The following is a 19,283-nucleotide window of genomic DNA, read 5'->3' as shown; positions in this document are numbered from 1 at the left end:
TCATAGTGGATAAAGACTCAGCAAATGTCAGTGGGATGTATTATGTATTAAAAGCCTGCCAACTTTGCCTACTTTTCACAAACATCGGCTATTGGCAAAAAAAGAAAAGAAAATGTATGGAAGAAAATTTGGGGAGCGTTACTGGGTTTTTAAGGCCAATTATCTGCAATAGCATAAAGACATAAGCAACTATGTTGCTAAGGAGTCTCAGAAATAACTCTGCTTAGCAAAAAAGAATTAAAGGAGAGGAATGAAGAAATGCTTATCAGTTCTTATGGTTGAGAGATGATCCTACCCCTAAACACGGTCTAGACAGCTTTCTCTTTTCTTCTCTGCCCTTGTGCATTTTGCTTTCCTTCACTGCCTACACAGACCACCCTGGCAAACAACAGCTTCCGGTAACCAAGAACACATCGGTGGGCACCTCAAATAGCGGTGCCTTGTGGAAGAGGAGGTCTGTTGCATTTGCCAGCTTGTGGGAGTTTGTTTGCCATCCTCACCCTTTGACGTAGATGTCACTCATGTCTTCCCCTGTGATGCTCTTCTCATCCAAGATAACGTCCTTGGTATTCCAGATGATCACACGCAGGTAGTACCTGGAAAACGGCACATTTGGAAAGTATACATCTTCTAGTCCTGGACAGAGTCTCCGCTCCAGGTAATCAGGGTCTTTGGCTTACTCACTTCTTGGCTTTCCTGGGAGTGATGTTGAAAGGGGGGCCTGGTGGTCCTAAGCTCTTGGGGAAGACATCCACCCACATCTGAAGTTTTCCCTAAACCGTACACGAAGGAAAGAAGGCTGGAGTCACATATGGGAGAAACCACAGTTTTCCTTTTTCTTGGCAGCATTGGACATGCTCGCAGGCCTTGCCACATGCTAGGAGAGCCCTGTTCCACTGAGCTATAAAATCATTTCTCCCATCCCACTTCTGAAGAGAAACCACTTCTTTGGACTTGCTGACTTATTACTCCACATGGAAGGCCACGATGGATAAAAGAGCAAGCCAAGATTAAGCTTGTTACAATGTCACTCACTTTCCATGCTCACTCCAAGAGTGGCATAGCTGCATTTACCGACCTATAGCACGAGATTGCCTTGTTAATTAAACGAGGGGCTTACCAACCCAACTGCTAGTGCAAACACACACCCGCCCTCCGCCCCCACACACGTACACACACATACACTCGCTCTTGAACATTTAAAATGAGTCCTTCCCCATTGTGCTGCCACTCTGTTGTCCAATTGCTAACCTAAACCGGTCTCAATCCCACTGTATTTCCCACGTACCTCAGAGTGACAAAATGACAATTAGCTTTGTAAAAGAAAAACAACACAGTTCTGTGAGGTGATTGCCTGCCTTTGCGGTGCCCCAGCCCCAGCAGGGCTCATGTGAGAGGAAGGGGCAGGGCCAGGGCTGACACTTGTGCTGCATCTTGTGAGGCCCTGGTCTGATCTTTGACTACTATGGACTGAGCACTTCTTCTTCACTGGAATGTTCTTCCAGACAGGTATGAATGCCAATGAAAAACAAAAAAAACTATCCAACCATTCAAATCAATTTATAGTCCCTACGTTATTTTTGGATCTTGTATGGACTCTGCTTTCAGACAAACACACTGCTCTTTGAGAAGTTTGCCAAGGAAACCACTGGATTGGCTTCCTAATGCATTTCCATCAAAATGAATTACCTGGAGCCCTTGAAAGGGAATATATTTTACTACAACCCTACAACCCTGACTCTTTCCCAACTAATCTCGAGGCTCAGGGCTCTACCATACATCAGGCACACCACAGGACATTAGGCATCCAGGCGTCGCCTAAGATTAAGCCGCAGTCTGAGTCTAATGCTGCAGGCGGAAGGGAAGGCAGACTGGAACCTTCTCAGGAAGAAGTCTTCCTCACTTTGTCAACTCTTGAGTCTCCATCTAGGATTGATGGGAGGAAGGAAGAAGAGGGAGATGAATAGGCTTTGAGCAGAAAGAAGAAGGAATAAGAACAAGAAGAAATAGAAATGTAGCACAGGATAGAAGCAAGATGTGGCCGCTTCTGAGTGATAAGCATGTCTATACTCTTAGAGTAGGTATTTGCTCTTGGTAAATTAATATTTGTTAAAGTGTGAGTTCCTAACTACTTATATCAGAGCCCCTCAAGTTGTGTATCCAAATTCACACTCCTGGCCTTACCCCAGACCTCTGGTACCCCAATCTCTGCAGACACAGCCTGAAAACATTCACTCTAACAAGCTTCTACCTGGATGACTTTGTCACTGAATGGGCCATTTTCTGGGGGTTGATTTGTCCCCCATCATTGTACACATAGTCCCTTTGACCTACTGCTTGTGTACCGTGCCCATGCTTCCCTGACTCTTAAGACTCAGATGGTACCTTGTCCCCCAAGCCAGGCCAAGTTCACACTGCTCTCCTGGTGACAACAGGCTGCCCCAATGGTAGACAATCGGGCCCCAGTGGGACAACCAATCCCGAGCGTACAACACAGGAGTAAGTACACGGGGACTCTCTGCACCACTCCGACTCATAGGAAGGCGGTAACAGCAAGAGAAAGGGTTCGTCAGAACCAGAGATAGAAACAGAAACGACAAGGGGAGACCCTGCCCTGAGTTTGTTCTGACTCACAGATAATCTCTCATCAGTAGTTAATGAGGGCCCCGAAACTCTTTTCACGTTTGGGATGGAGCTAGTTTGAGCTTCTTTTCTGTATCTCGTGTGTCTAGTCCATCAGTGGTTGTCACTGTGTTTGAGGAGTGGGTGGTGGGGCCCCCTTTACCTGTGAAATGTTGGGTTGGAAAGTGCTGTGCAGAGTCCTTGTCTCCACATGCTCAGGGACCAGCCCCTGAGTCCTGAGAATATGGAGGGCAAGACGCTCTTCAGGGGCCCCAAGGTGCTGGTGCAGGATTTTGTTGGCTTCTGGAATGCAAAGTGGCATTCTGCTTTACCAGGCATCTTTGAAGGGCAGCCCCATCATGACCCTCTTTGGGAGTCCCACCCATTCCCTTCCCTAGAGACCATAGGAGCGTCCTGTAGCTCATATGCTATGAAGCATATTTCCGTCACTGTCTCAGTGTGGCTAACTCGGTATGTGTGGAATGGAGGCATCATGAACAGGCAGGACCCCAGTCTTAAACTTGAGCCAGGTGGGGAGAAAGCAGGTTTGTCTGTGCAGCCTCCAGTGTCTCTGAGGCTTCTGAGGAAAGGGTTTGAATATGATGGAGTCAGTCTCTCCGTCTGTCTCTGTCACCCTCTCATGTTTTTCAATACATGGTTTCTCTATGTAGTCCTGGTTTTCCTGGAACTCATTCTATAGATCAGGCTGAGCTCAAACTCAGAGATCCGCCTGCCTCTGCCTCCTGAGTGCTAGGACTAACAGCAAGTCTTGCCATTGCCCATCTATGATGGAATCTCTTTGGGATAGAATCTCTTTCACTGCCATGGGAACATTTTTCCAGCTAATTATGTATCACAGGAAAATTGGTTAGTATATTGGACTTTATGGTTCAAGCTCTAGATAGTTAAAGTTTCAGATCATGACTAGGACCTGGAAAGATCAGGTGAAACCTAAGACTGTTAAGAAAATGTGTCTACTGTGACACCTGATGGACAAAATACTCTACCTTCCCGTGGCTTTTGTTTAGGTTAGGTCAGATACACAGTCTCACATGGCCTTGGCACAGGTCCCTCCTCTACATGCAGGAACAGGAACGGGTGTGTTACGCTGCGTTTACAACCCACAGCTTTGTGCTCACCAAATTCATCCAGATGGTAGTCTCGTCCTCCATACCGGATTCTGCTTCCATCTTCAGAAAGGACTGGCGGTGGGAAGCCTTTGAATCTGGCTACATTCTGAAGCAACTGTGTTGGTCTCAGCTGATCTCGCCAGGTGTTTACTCCAGAACTATGGACAGCACCACAGGTCTGGAGTTACTGAGGCCCCCCCCCCCCCCCGAGTGCACAATGTTCCACACAAGTGCACGTGTGTCCAACCACACACATCTAATTGGGGAGGGACATGTCTACACCCTTTGCCTTCTGGACACCTATCTCGGAGGTGTAAAACTCACGTATCGCTTTGGTTTCATGTTTACTTTTTGTGTCCAGTTTCCTCTTCAATAAAAATGAGGAACCTAGGATCACCATAGTCATAGAGGCAAATTAAAAAACCAGAAGTGGCTTGCTGTCTCATTGGATGCTTACAGAGCCACTGGCTAGCAGCAGGGGATACTAGGCATCATAGACTCTGGGGCTGGAGGTGGATAATTAGTAATTAATAATCAATGCCTATTTCTAAAAGCTAGAGAATCCCTGCAGTGACACCTGGCTATCCTAAGTCCCTGACATCCAGGAGCCCAAGAACAGGAGAGGGGCTCTCAGGGACCCGACACGACACTTGTATCACACAGAGGGCACCACACTGCTCCGGCCGGCACCCTTTTGACAAACTGTAATGCGAATGAGGCCCTGGCTCACCCTGAGATAATCTTGTCAAAAATGACACTGGACGAAGCAAATGAGCAGTGCACTTGAGGGAGGCCAGGCCCCACAGCCTCCCCAGGAGTGAGTCTCAGGCATAGCACACTGCCTCTATTCACGGGGAAGCAACTTACACACAGTACTGCTCAGGAATGCCACAGTGGGACCCGAACCGGGAAAGGAAGCGGTTCTCCAGGTCGATGATTGTTTCTCCCACTTTCTCGTCTCGCGTGAAGGTGTCGTAGTCATAGACAGAGATTTTCAGGTCTTTCTCCTGAGGCAAGTAGCAGCTCAGTTCATACATTCTAAGAAAAGAAAGGCACATATAGAACGGTTTGGGGCCTTCTGCGGTGCTCCAGTAACCAAGACTCAAACGAAGAAATGCCAAGCGCTGGCGACGTTTCGGGAAGACAACTAACTGGTGTGGGTGGGGAGATGTGATAAACGGTAGACACTAGTAATAAAACAATGAGGGAGTGCATGTTTGCTCAGGAGAAAGGCGCAGGGCTGAGTATCTATGTTCAAATCCCAGCTATGCCACTTACTGAACCTCGCTGTCCTCAGTTTTCTTCTCTGTGAAATGGTCATAACAACACTCATCACCTATTCTATTCTAAGAACCAAGTGAAGAAATGTTTAGGAAACATTCAGTAAGAGTGTAGTGATTTAAACAGTATTCTAATCATACATTATATTGCTAGTTTTACCACCTATCTATCACCTGGGACACCCTATTCCTCTCTCTCTGGGAAAATCAATAAGGCACCTGATTTACAGCCATTTGTCTTCTGTACCCCACTTCATTCTGTACTCTGCTCATCAGAGACCCCTGCCCCAGGAGACAACTTGACTCATCCCTCAGAAGGAGCAGGGCGTATGCATGAATTTGTATAGTGTGCCACGTAGAGGGCCTGCCAGGACCTCTAGTCCTGCCACAGACTTCATTCAATTCTTAAAACCTTCCCATGGAATCCACATTAGAATGTAAATACTTCTGAGATGCAGAGAGATAACCCAACAGCAATCATATTGGTGCCTGAACTATGTGGTCCAGGGGATGCTGACTGCTCATGTCAGATCCAGACAGGCAGGGCTTAGCCTTAGTATTGCATTGTTTCCGGAGGTATGGCTCTCATTCCAGATGCTTGGTGCATTTTACTGAAGGGCAAACTGTGAAAGGTCCCCTTCTGTGGGCTTCCTCTTGTTCTTTGGTGGGGACAGGCTTTTGTCCAGTGAGCCTGGGATGTATGTTTAATGGCACTCTGGAAGAAAGTCTCCTGAATGTCTCCTGCACCAATCTCAGAGACCTCCCTAGATACAGCAGCTACCCTGAGGCTCCAGCAGGCAGGTGACCTCGGAGACAGGGGTACTTGTGTCTCAATTACACACAGAGCTTCAAATCCAGTGTAGGCACCAGGTATACACTGTACGCAGACATGTATGCAGCCCAGCACCCATATACATAAATTTGTTTTAAAAGTTAAAAAGAAAAATAGCTGAGTGTTGTGGCATATACTTTCAGTCTCACTAGTTGGGAGGCAGAGGCAGGTGGGTCTCTGTGAGCTGCAGGTCAGCCTGGTCTACATATTGAGTTCTAGGACAGCCAGAATATGTACAAAGACACTGTCTCAAAAAAAAAAAAAAAAAAAAAAAAAAAAAAAAAAAGAACAACAAAAGGAAAAACAGTAAGCTGGGCATGGTGATGCACTCCTATAATCACAACAGTCTAGACACAGACATGGTCTGCTGTAAATCTGATGCCAGCCTGGTCTACAGAGTGAGTTCTAGAATGGTCAGGAATATATACATAGTGAAATCCTGTTTCAAGGGAAACCAAACCAAACAAAACTCCAAGTATCTTGGGTGCTTAAGTTCAACTAAGAAATATTTTTCTCCCAGGAGATAGCAATTATTTGTTTTTAATTTTTTAGTTTATTATTATTGTGTAGATGATGTGTGGGAGAATGTGGACACCACAACCCCACACATGGAGGTCAAAGGACAATATTCAGGAGTGTTTAATTCGATCTAGAGAAGCCAGGATGAACAATGGCCAAGAACACAGGACATGTGGCTTCTTTCTCAAGTCCTGTCCCAGAGTCTCTTGCTGTGAAGCAAGCTACTTCCCAAGACTGAGGCCTCTGCCTGGAGCCACCAGCTGGATGGACAGAAATCTGTGCATCTTCCTAGATAGCCACTGGCCTGGCAGAACCTGACAGCATCCCTTCCTCCAAGGCGCTGAGAAAGACTTCCTGCCGCATAATTAAGCTTGTGCTGGCACCTCTGGAACAGGCCATCCAGACAGGGCTGCCTTTCTGCCTTTAAAGCTGGCTCTGCCTGCTAGCTTCCCAGTCTCCTTTACACAGAGCCCTCCTTCCTGCCCTGCTTGCCTTTTCCTGTCTAGACCTTGGGGCTGGATCAGCGGAAGAAAGGGAAAATGATCACATTGCTGTGCCAGAGGATTACTTCCCCTCCCCGGGCCCAGCACTCGGCCAACGGGTGTGCAGCATGGAGGGTGCTTGTGTGCAGGTGTCTGAGTGTATGCATGTGTGCGCATGAATACACACATGCTGGAGGCCAAGTGGGTGGTCCTTTGTACATGTGTGTTCCTGCCTGTGGGGATGGTTTGTTTGAATCTAAAACTGGATGACCAAGGTGTGTGTGTGTGTATACAAACATGCACGAGAGAGAAAGACACAGAGAGGCAGAAAAAGACAGAGAGGAAGATACACAAGGCATAAAGTAATGAATATGTAGGGCACAGGGCAAACAAAATGTGTGTGTGTGTGTGTGTGTGTGTGTGTGTGTGTGTACATAGGTGCAAACTGTTGTACTCATTTGTGCATGTGGAGGCTGGAATGTGTTCCTTTATCGTTCACAACCTTTTGTAAAAAGTTTAAGAACAAATATTTTTAATTCTTAACTTTGTGATGGGGCAGGCGTGTGAAACAATGTGTGGAACAAGCTTTGGGAGTCAGCTCTTTCCTCTCATCCTTTTGAGGCAGGGTCTCTCTTGTTTCTGCTCTGTGCTGTGTACTCCAGGCTAGGTGGCCAGAGAGTTTCTGGATGATTCTTCTTCTGTCTCCTCCTCCCATCTGGCTACAAGAGTGCTGGGATTACAGATGTGCACAGCTGCAGTAGCTTTTTTTTTTTTTTTTTTTTTTTTTTTTTTTTTTTAAAGGATCCCAGGGATGGGATTTGGATTCTTAGAATCCTATGGCCACATCTTGTGCCCGTTGAGCCATAGCTCCTGTCCTCTACCTTATTTTACAGATATAAGAGCTGGGGATCCAAACTCCAGTCCTCATGCTTACACAGCTGGCCATGGAATCATCTCCCCAGCCCTTCCTCAAATGTCTGGCACAAGAACATTTCCCTACAGATGGCAGCTTTGCTATGCATGTGAAATTCTGCCCAGGGCTTTGGGGAACCCTGGAGTCACAGACTTCTTCTGTCTCTATCACTGGTCTCACAGCGTGTCGACAGAGCCGTGTGGTCCTGTGTCCTCACCTGAGATGCAGAGCTTCTAACACCATTCTGCCTGCCTAGTGAGTCCAACACAGAAGAAAATCAGAACAGAGTGCAGTGCTGAAACCACGAAGAAGACACTGGTGTCATAGGTTCAAGTACAGCCTCCGCCTGTGACCAGTGTATTAGGCACACACAGAGTTTTGTGTTTTTTCTGAGATGTCTTCTATAAATGGCTCAGCAGAGGATCTGCTCACACTGAACGCTCAGCAAATACTATTAATGAATATGGAAAGTGCTCAGAGCTGAGTGATGCTTATTTTACTTAACAATCTATCATCTGGTGTTGATAACAGAATTGGCTCTGACAAGATTTATGTAACAAGGCTGGCGAGATGACTCTTGGGTAAAGGCTGCCAAGCCTGATGACCTGAGATCGGTCTCTGGGACCCACACAACAGAAGGAGGGGACCAAGTTGTCTCTGACTGCCTCGTGCACAAACATGTTCCTAAGAGTGACACAAATAAAAATGTTTTAAATATACAGATATTGTAGTCTGGAAGCAAGTCAGGATTGTAACCATGAAGACAACAATGGTATGCCAAGGATCTTGCCAAGGCATTAAAGACCAATAAAGCAGATTATCTGTCCTGTCACTTTGTACCCTCCCCTCAGTGACGCAGTCACTGGATCAAAAGGAAAGAACTAGAATAGTCCAGTAAACAGAGCCCAAATTAGCCTCTGGAAGTGAAAACAGGATTTTGTGGCAGCTGAGGCCCTCCCCGTGCTTAATTAATGTTCCATGGGGCCTTGCTTCCACCCCCCAAGGACTTGGGACAAATCTCGACCCGAAGAAGCTCATCTTGTGACTTTCTTGGTACTTTCCAGTCCTTCTACTTCTGCCTATCCCTCAGCGAGGGTATCTGCACATGCTCCCAGGATTAGTGCCTCCAACAGGGCAGGGCACATTTGGTAAAGGAGGAACGCTTTGAGCTGTGTGTTACCTGCCGAACACTGGGTTGAGCGTGTTGGGAATGTAATGGTCTCGGTCTTCAATTACTTTCTTGCCCAGGGTTATTTTAATGTAAGGATCACACTGTGGAGACAGGACAGGTGAGATGTTACATCATATCAGGGCGCAGACTGAGGTCAAGCTCTGGGATAGACTTGGCGTGCTTCCGTGTTCCCAACTGATGACAAAGGTGGCACTGGGGCACCCGTGGGCCTAAGATGAGCTCGGCGCAGGGCCTTTGGGTGGCAGGGGGCCAGCGTGCCTTCAAGAGCAGCTGTGTGGGAGAAAAGGTGGGGTGGGGTGAAAGTAGGGGTGACCTGGCTCTGCTCATGCTGGCCCTGTGACTGGAGCAAATCTTGTCCTAGGTCACATCAGAAACCTGAGAAGGATGAACTAAAGGGCCCTAAGCATCCCCCCCCTCCAAGCTCTTAGGTAAATCCCCATGGGGACAATCCTCCTGCACACATTGTTTTGATAGAGTATCTTTCTCCTAGTGAGATAACAGACGCCCAACAAGAAAGAAGGTGACAATTACCATGGCTGATGACTGTAATTATCCTGCTCCAGGAGAAGGCCCCACACCCAAACTCTTACCAGGCCATTGTTGTCCTGGGGCTGGAGCGCTAAGCCTTGAACAATGTAAATCCTAACCGTGCATTCCTGTGGGACACTGTCAGGCAGTTCCCGAAACTGCCTGGGAGGGGCTGGCACGCTGGGGTCATCGGGCAGGGGGTAAATTCGGAAGGAGCCCTGAGAGAAAGAGAAAGACACATAGTGATGACTTCAAAGGCCCTGGCCACTGAGTAAGGGCTCTTAGGAAATGTCCCCCTCTTCAGAGCACACAGGATACCCTCAGTAACACACAGTTGGGTGATGCCGGTCTGTGTTCGTGGAAGAAACAACATGCACTGGCTCTTGAGGGATTGCAGTGGGGGAACATGATGAGATCCCACAGCTGTCAGTGAGAGGGAAGGTGGTGGCGAAAAGAGGCAAAGAGTGGCGATTATTTAGGAGCCGGGAGAAGCCCAGTGGAGTACCAAGGTGGCTTCCCTTCCGCTGCGGCCCTACTTGTCTGGGCTCCACTCCCAGGAAATCCACGCTCACCTTCAGGTCTCAGCTAGAGAGACTGCATACTTTGTTCTGAAATAGTTTATGTACAGGGATAGGTATCAGAGTTAGGATTAGGATGCTTGGGCCTTTGTTCTGGCCAGCTACATTCGGGAACATGTCATGAATCAAGCAGCCACTGACTACTGGGCATGGAGGATCCACAGCTCAAGAAACAGAGTATGGCACAAGATGCTAGGTTGGCTTGACTCTATGCCATATTGTTGGCTTAGCGGGAGGCTGGGGAGCTGAGGATTTGAGACCCTGTGTCAGGTGTAACCCTCTGATCCATTAGCCATGTCTGCTATTGGCAAAGGATTAGGACAAGGCAGAGTTAGGTGCCCTGGCCCTGCCAAATGTGCTTGGGAGGAGACACAGCAATCAAATCTGACAGGAGTTGAACCCAGACCTGTGGGAGCCCAGAGCATGGGTGAGTCATGCTGCCCAAAGCAACCAGGGAACTCTTGACAAACACTGACATTCGAGCTGGCTTAGAGCAGGAGCAGGGCTTGGTCAGACCACAGAGAAGAAGGGCATCCCGGGAAGGAAGAGCAGCCTGGCCCAAGGCTCTGCGCATCCATTGAGAAGCTTGCAAGGTGTGTTTGGGACTCGGGAGTGGTTCTTCCAAGCGGGAGGGACGCATGGCTTGTGAAAAGCCTGAGCAGCTTTGGAAGGAGTTGAGACCTGAGCTGGGAAATGCAAGAGTGTTTAAGCCACTCAGAGGACAGATCGGGTTTGGTTGCAGTGAGGGGAAAGGCGGAGAGGATCTCGGTCTGGGAACTTGCCACAGTGATTCTGCTAAAAACTCCAGAGGGCAGAAGAGCAGAGGAGGTAGCAGAAGAGAAAGTAGGCCTTGGAAAGAGTTGGCCCTGGGGGATTCAAGCAGGGAAGAGCAATACTCTGGCACCCCTTTGCCCCTTTCCTATGGGCAGCTTTTCCCTCCAGCAGAGGGCAGGGGACATGCTCAGCTGCAGACATCTGCTGTCTTTCCTCTAAGATCCACGAAAGAAATGAAGATGGAGTTTAAACAGCACACACACACACACACACAGTTACTCACTTTAAACTCTCCGACCACAGATGGATCTTCGTTCTCATCGGACTTGCCTCGGTACAACTTGAAGGTATCTGAGAAATCTGTCAGGCCCTCAAAGTCGGCTACATCCTCCAGTTCACAGTCATAGATCTGAAAACCACCAAGGGACTCTCAGTTTCTCATTAAAACACAGGGGGAATCTCAAGTCAACAGGCCTGAGTACCAGAAAGCAAGAAGGAGCAGGCCATGCAACACTTGGGATGTTGGCTCTCCTGGTGGGTGCAGCATCAACCACGTGGGGAAATGCTGCACTTCCTTTAAGGAGTCAAATACCCACCTATCCAGAAATGGTGTTTCTAGGAATTTACCAAACAGAAACAGAAGCCAGTCTATGTGGTTCAAGAATGCCCACGGTTGCCAGGAGAATGCGTTAGAGGGAGGGAGGGGAAGGGGGGGGATGGGAGATTGAGTGTGGGGCTGACCTGCCTCCAGCCCAATACTACTCAGCAAGAAGAGACACACTAGTAATAATACCAAAACAACATTATGAACCTCAAAGGCAGAGCATGGTTCCAATATGGTGTGTCTCCAGTTTGATGGCACATACAAGCAGGAGAAGCCAATGTAACATGGTAGAAGCCAGATCACCAGAGGACTGTGGCTTGAATGGAGCGCAGAGGAGCTGTCTGTGTGTGGGAATGGTCTTCCCCTTGCCCCCCTTCACCCCCTCCCCCCCGCTTTGCACTGGTGTGCACAACATCAAAGCTCCGTGGAAGGATCACTTTCTGGCATACAAATTATATCTTGTTTTTTAAAAGGACAAGAGAGGAAGATGGACAGGAGGGAGAGGGAGGGAGGGAGTCAGGGAGGAGAGGAAGATGGAACTTGAGCCTGTCCCCTCGGCTCAGTCTCATTAGTTTTCAGTGTGATTGCTTGCACACTGGGGTTCCTTAAGCTGCACAAATATATCATGGCATCAGCAAGCAAGGACACCGGTCCTTCTACTTTGATAGAGAGGTGATCTTAATAACTAGATGTTTCTCGTTTAATTTTATTTTTCCCCTATACCTTGCTCTGACAGAGTTAGCAACTGAACGGAGAACTGGGAAACTCAGAGCGTGAACAGAACTGTCCAGATGGCCATCCCTGCCTAGTTCTGCAGCTTTCCTCCTGCACATTTGCGGTCATGGTTGAGATGTGACAGCCATGGGCACATACATGTAACAGAACCAACTTTTCATTTAGTAAGGTGATCACTATTCAGAAGACAAAAGGAAGCATGCTGACATTGATAGCGCTGCAGGGACACTGTGACTTCTGGGTCTCCCTGAGCCAAATGATTCTGGATAATTGTTGGCCTGATTAGTATGGTACCAACCCATTCCTAGCCTTCTGCCAGGTGCCCTCAAGCCCTAATGTGGCAGTCACGCAACCATACCTCAACAGCTTTCCTCAAGTCCTGGTACTTGGCAAAGGTCAGCCTGTTGTGAGAGGGTTCTCTAGGAGACCCGAGGTACTCCTGGCTCCTCTCCATTAGCACCCACCGTGAGGCCTTTTAAATCCAGGGCCCTAGGCATGCTGGGACTGGCTTTTCCCCACCCGCAAACATAGGTCCAAGTACCTTGAGTTTGGAATAGCCTTTCTGAATATACTGTCCACATTTTTCATGTTCCCCCGAAGAAGCATAAAATTTACTCCACCAGTCAACGATTTCTTCTTCCTAAAGCCATGTCAAAATGAAAAAACGTCTTTACTGACAGTCTGGATTTATACAGGAAAGTTGCTGTGTAATAGATGAGAGACTATTAATTGCTCTGAGATTATATGTCTCTGTTTATACGCGCTCTGGGCAGCACATTCATAATTCTGCTCAGAAGCAGACTTCAACCAATGGCGTGGTGTGTGTGTGTGTGTGTGTGTGTGTGTGTGTGTGCGTGCATGTGTGTGTATGTGAGAGAGAGAGAGAGAGTATGAACAGCTACAACAAGTTATTTACGCTTTGCAGATCATCAATTCATCCCTGGACTTGGGGGAAAAAAAAACTACAGACAGAAAATACATGTATTGAAAATTGAACCAAGAGCTTTGCACATGCCAAGCCAAGCTCTCAACTCCTGAGCAACACCCCCAACCTCAAAAGTTTCAGATGTGTAAAAATATGTACAATAGTTACCTTTTCTGACAGCTGAGCACATGAGATCAGCAGTAAGGAAAATCATACGCGGGTCACATGATGTTTGGTTTAAGATCCCATGAACATTAGGTTTAAAGAGAAAGAGAGTAAGAAACATTATTTTCCTGTACACTTTACATTATCAACATTTAACAGATCACCTAATTATTCTAGTCAAGAGCATCTCACCCTTGAACATATCTTAGAATTCTCTGGAAATACACCGGAGTTCCACATAGCACCTCAGTGGCTGGGAGGTATTCACCTGTGTTGTGTTTTCAGTGGGGTTGGGCTGTATTGTGGTTGGCTAGCACAGTGGGTGCTGAGGAGGGTGGAAGCTACTCATCTTCCTTCTCCCAACCTCTCATCCCATGTAGCTCCAAAAGCATATCCCCAATGTGACCTCATTCTCAAGCCTTCAGGAACTCTCCTGTCACAAGGTGCGCATAACTGAAGGTCATCATGTCAATACCTTTTCTGTGTTTTCCCCAAGCCTATGTGAGAATACCACATAAATACTGATATGAGAAGAGTCTTTTAATACAAGGACGTCAGGTTTCTCTTTAGTCAGATCCTTCCACTTGGATTTCTGCATGGAGAATTTGCATGTCCAGGGAGGGTATGTCCAGGAGTGAGAGAAGGAAGAGCTGGAGTTTATTGGACTTTGAGTTTCCTCTTGGTACTTGCTGGGACACTGGCTAAGCTCACCCTTTGGGCCAGTTTGAGAACATGCTACCCAGTTCCCTTTCCTGAAACCCCAACTTCATTTCCAATATAAGTGCAACCGCTCACTGCTGTACTTTTGTAGTTGCCGTTTGGAGGGCTTCTTCAGCTCCTCAGTATTTCTCTCTAGAATGACCCTTGTTATAGCAGAATTGCCAAGGGAGGCAGAGAGGAAGAGATGTATCAATTCTTTTTATTAGGTCCATTCCAAAGCAAGATTAGGGTTAAATAATCACAGTTGGAGTGAGATTTTGGAGAGAGGACTTAAAAAAAAAATCTTTTCACAGTCTCGATGTCTTGAATCCAGATATTTAGTCTGTTCATTCATGTTTATTTTCAGTTACACAGAACTGATTTAGGGTAAAGAACAGGCTGTGTTTAAAAAGCATCCAAGACAAGTTGCTGACTTTAAATCTCACAGCTAGCCCAGGAGGATTCCTTCATGTCCGCTTGCTCATTATCCCATGCGGAAAAGGAAGGACAGCAACTCGTGTGCCTTTCTTTTTCTTTTTTTTTTTTTTTTTCCAGTCTAATAAATGAACTTGAAAATCCAATTCAAAGCACTACGTGGCACTGGCCGGTCTTCCCCATGGTTTAATATGACATCATTGTCTAAAGGTCATCTTTCACTCCAAAATCTACTGATAGACCCTGGAGGAATTCAAGTCCTTAGACCAAGCTCCCCCATTCCCATGCAGCCTCATGCATCTTATTATACATACATGCACTGTCCTTGGAGAAGCCATTTTGCTGAGTGCTGTTGACATACTGCTTAAGCACTGCAATTGGAAGGCAGTTGTTGAGACGGCCATGAAGGAATGTCTGTGCTGTCTGGTTGGCACTTGACCAACTTGCCCCACATCCTCACTTCCTGCTTTTCTTTTGATAGTGCTAAGCTCATCTGTTAAGAGTTCCCACAGACATCACAGAGGACAATGCCACCATGGAAAGACAGCCTCCGGCCTCCAGTCTTCAGCAACAGCACAGATAAACAGACGCCTTCAGTTTATCCAGAAACAAAGTCTAAATCGAGTTAGTGGTAATAAGTGTACATTACATGTACACGTGATACATGTAATAAAGGACATTAGTAAGCTCATCATTGGCTCTTCCGAATCTCAACACTGCTCATCGGGCTTTACGGAGATATGTAATGTCTACCTTGACAAACAGAGGGACTTGGGTGTTTAGAGAAGATTTCACCTTTTCTTAACACTGTGGACCTCAACGAGGTGTGAGGGGAGCATGCCGGTTATAGTCATTTATAGCGTGATGGGAATGACTTGGCACAACCATCCCCAGGCCTGCTGCTCCTCCTGGTTAAAAGCTGATGCAAATGAACATTTCATAGTGTGTTGCTAGAGTAGCCTAGCACTGTCAAGAAAGGAGCGGAAATACTGGCATGTAGTACTGGCATCATCTTCCTTGTTCTCCAGTCCTACTGAGGATGACTGAATACACGCATGCAGAAAGATTGATTGGCAATGGTTGATGGTAAGCTGGAGGCAGTGTATCGAGTAGGATCTTACACTGACATTTCCCAGAGTAGTTGTAAAAATCACCATGAAGAATCTTAAGTCTATTATACATAACTTCTCCCTAGGCAACGACTGTCTTATTGAGACTAACTGGGGTTATTTTTAATAAGTGAACACAGTCATGTTGCCCTATGGGGTTGGGAATTTGATACTGTCATCTGTGACAGTGTAGAATTGCCACATAGTAGACTCAGACACACAGCCAACCAGTGCTGGATGTGGAGCCCACATTTAATACAGTCCATTTGTTAGTGAGTTTAATGCAGTGGGAAAGAAGTAGGCTTTAAAAGGTACCATTTATGCACATGACACATTAAAGTGCAGTCATGGGCATTTCCCAGCCAGTTTGCATATTAACGCATGCTGTGAAGTTCTACCCTAAATGCCAAGAGAAACAGGGAGCTGTTTGACAGTTTTCTTTTTTTCTGGGCTGAAATTCTCTTGTTCCTTCCTGTAGAAGTGGCTGGGATGGTTTTCAGACTGGGTCCTGAATAAGGGTTCCCACCGACTTTCTCCGTGGTGAATATAAAAACCCTGCATGTTCCATACACTGACAAACAGGGTCATTCCATGCCATGACAATCCCACCTCACATGGGGGGAGATCCTGACATGCCTGTTCTGACTGTTGCTGCAATGTTTCAATTTGCTCTAGAAGCTTCTAACACATGGTATCACTCCCTGTGCCCACCGGTGGTTCTCAGTTCTGCATACATGTGTTGCAACTGTGTACATGGATAATGTTTTAAGTATCCTAGATGGGGGAATGAGGCCACAAGTCCATACCCTAATTTCTTAAATTGTAGGTTATGATCTCATATGGGATTGGGTACCTGAATGTGTGTGTGGCAGGGAGGGAGGGTGTCTCCGAAAATTTGACAATAGCGAAAGATTTCTGAATGTGCAACAACTGAAAATTAACTAAAAATAAGATGCATTTCTGACAATACTCACCCAGACTTCACCATGCAACTCCATTGCAGCCTTGGTTCTGAACCCACAGCCCATGCATTTTTGCCCTGTACGTGTAGTCACACCACACAACACCAGCGAATACCTCCTGAAACACCTTGGTTCAGATCCAAGACCAATGTATGCTATGAACTGCAGTATTTTTACATACCGAATTTTCTGCTCTCATAGAAACGTAACGGTTTAATTATGGAAAACAAAGACATGATATTTTCCCACCATATTTGTTACCATATAAGTATCAAATTAGTATATCTTTGGATTGCATTATGCTAGGATGTTTGAGTTTTAAAGATTTCTCTTTGAGTTGCTGATTTGAACCCTCCCTCAACCCCCAAAAAAGCTAAATGAATTTTGTCTTGGATTTAGAACAGACTTTCCAACCATTTCTGAAATGGTGTTAAACATACTTTTGCCATTTTGTATTAGTACTGCACATTTATGCAGAGCAGAGTCTTAGCATTGATGACTATAAAATCAAAATATTAATCAACACTGAAAATTGTTAAGGATGCTCTATATCCTGCAGTATTACATATCCAGCTGAGATTTAATTCTTTATGTAAAAATAAACAAATATATCTATCTCATTAGAATACAAACTTGATTTTGTTTTAGACAAATGGTAAAATTATGTATAGCAAAGAATTACTTATAAATTTTTATAATTAATTATCCATATATGTTTGATTTGTATACTTTATTTTTTCTACCTTTATACCTGGGGTGATTTAAAAATTTCTTAGGTGAAAAGGGTTGATAAAATGTCATGGTAGCTATGTATGAATACAAGACTCAGCTCTTGTTTCTATTCAGCCATTGTGAATTGATTTGATGACTATTATTTTAATAGCCTTGAATGATTGTTTGAGTTCACACATTGCTTAGACATCTGGAATACAACCTACCTTAGAAGACAATAATGGTTTGGTGTCTTCTATTTCAATAACGACATCTCGGCATGGAGGTGCAGACATAAGGGAGGCTGCAAGACAAAAAAAATCATAACATAGGACACCTAGAACAATATACTGGGGAACATTCTATTCCACATTAAGTTGAGCAGCCACAGGGTGAATGATAGAGTTAACCTGGGTGAGATTTTCCAGTGGCGGACCATACCGAATGTCTGAATGTAGAAATGACCCAACACTCACACCCTTCCAGAATAGCATATGGTTTTAGACAGTTTACAGGGGATTCTATGTGACCCACTTTTCTTAGTCAAGCCCATGACATGTGCTTGGAAAAGAATTGTGTTGGAGACCAGAGAGATGGCTCTTCAGGTAATGGTGCTTGATGCTAAGCCTGATATCCTCAGTTTGCTTCTCCGAATTTACACAGTAGAAGGAGAAGACTGATTCCTGCAAGCAGCTCTCTACCCTTCACATAGGCAGCAAAGACGTATGCACGTGCACACATCATGATCTTACATCAGCTTCGCAGAATAAGTAACTCCGGTTTTGGAGTAAGATCAGGGGTTTAAGAACAGGCTCTGGACTAACTTCATTTATCTCACTCAGTCAAAGGCAGGTGCCAAGAGCCCAGCCAGATGCCCAGGGTGCGGGGTCACAGGAACATAACTTTCATTGAAGAAGACCCCATGCTCCCTGCATTGGGCTAATTAAGTACTTTGTTTACTTGATCCCCTTCAACCCTTTAATAATCCTTAAAATATGCTATAGTCTCCATTTTATATATACAAACATAAACTGATGCAACAAGAAAACTTCAGGTTAAGCCTTGATTGAAGGAAAGAAGTTCATAGACTAGATCTGTTAGTCTTTGTAATCAGTCACCCCAGAGCCCTGGGAAGAGTAGGCACTCAATACATGTCAGAGAAACATTCAGGTAGAGGAAGGAACTGGACATTTACTGAGCATCTGTGGCATATCAGTTGTTTTAAGGTGGAGTTTTGCATCCACCTGGCACCCTCAGATAGACAAGTTGCCTAGAAACTTCTAATGTAAGCTCATCTGCAACTGTAGACTACTCCAGCCACACAGGACTCAAGGGCCAGATGGCAAGGATGCATGAATATCTCCGTGTGCAAATGTCTTCCAAGTGTCACTTCTGCAGTTTACTATCTCCAGTAAGCAAAGTCTGAGGGACAGCACAGAAAACACAACAGTGCTCTCAGGGGAGGCCACCCAAGGTTCACTCTGCAGACGCTGGCTCTATTATTAGGTTTAAGAGAATACCAGCCTTTTCTCTTCTGTGACTCCAAAGCATGGCTTGCACACCATTTTAATTATACAGTTGCACTAGCCTTGGGGCCCAGCCTATCTCTGAGCACCAGGCCCATGTGAGCAGTTCCAGGGACAGGGCAGTCTACAGCATTTGTACCTTCCTAACAATTTCACATATTGATCCAGAGACATTCCTGTCATCAAGTCAATAGGAAGCATTTAATCTGATCAGGTGCAAAAGTCACAAAAATGTAATGTATAGGCTTGCCTACTGACGTACCTTTTAGTTGTGGTACGATATCTTCTTTTCCTGCATACGGATCACAGCGAAAGCGGTCCAGGTGGTCAATGGTACACTGGCCAACCACAGGCTTCCGCCCAAACTGCCTGTGGTCAATGACTTTGATCACCAGTGGAGGCATGTACAGTTCTTCCTTGGGTAAAAACTAGGATCACAAAAACAGGTGTCCTTTTTCCCTGATCTGATAAGGATAGCTTTGCAGATAGCTTTGCCAGTAAATTCTCCCAAGGGACCCTACAACCCAGGGGACCTTCCATAAGTACTTCAGTGATTGGGATG

General features: G+C 46.0%; 1 protein-coding gene across 4 annotated transcripts in view; it reads right to left on the bottom strand.

Moving 5' to 3' along the window:
- Positions 1–19,283, bottom strand: part of Myof (myoferlin) — a 138,516-nt gene that overhangs the window by 11,340 nt on the left and 107,893 nt on the right. For 2 of the 4 annotated variants that reach the window (XM_051199900.1, XM_051199901.1), the window contains 13 exons: positions 18,984–19,149; positions 17,423–17,499; positions 14,728–14,784; positions 13,283–13,294; positions 12,731–12,829; positions 11,134–11,259; positions 9,561–9,716; positions 8,959–9,050; positions 4,620–4,790; positions 3,762–3,910; positions 2,786–2,925; positions 685–773; positions 501–596 (listed from right to left, as the gene is read on the bottom strand). In XM_051199900.1, the coding sequence (XP_051055857.1) occupies positions 501–596; positions 685–773; positions 2,786–2,925; positions 3,762–3,910; positions 4,620–4,790; positions 8,959–9,050; positions 9,561–9,716; positions 11,134–11,259; positions 12,731–12,829; positions 13,283–13,294; positions 14,728–14,784; positions 17,423–17,499; positions 18,984–19,149 (1,430 nt within the window). The remainder of the gene's footprint in view (positions 1–500; positions 597–684; positions 774–2,785; positions 2,926–3,761; positions 3,911–4,619; positions 4,791–8,958; positions 9,051–9,560; positions 9,717–11,133; positions 11,260–12,730; positions 12,830–13,282; positions 13,295–14,727; positions 14,785–17,422; positions 17,500–18,983; positions 19,150–19,283) is intronic. The other 2 variants (XM_051199902.1, XM_051199903.1) reach the window with 1 other exon arrangement.

The sequence above is a fragment of the Phodopus roborovskii genome, unplaced genomic scaffold (genome assembly GCF_943737965.1).
Source record: "Phodopus roborovskii unplaced genomic scaffold, PHOROB, whole genome shotgun sequence".
Lineage (NCBI taxonomy): Eukaryota > Metazoa > Chordata > Mammalia > Rodentia > Cricetidae > Phodopus > Phodopus roborovskii.
Note: the sequence above shows the minus strand (reverse complement) of the source record. Positions and strands in the feature narration are given on the sequence as shown.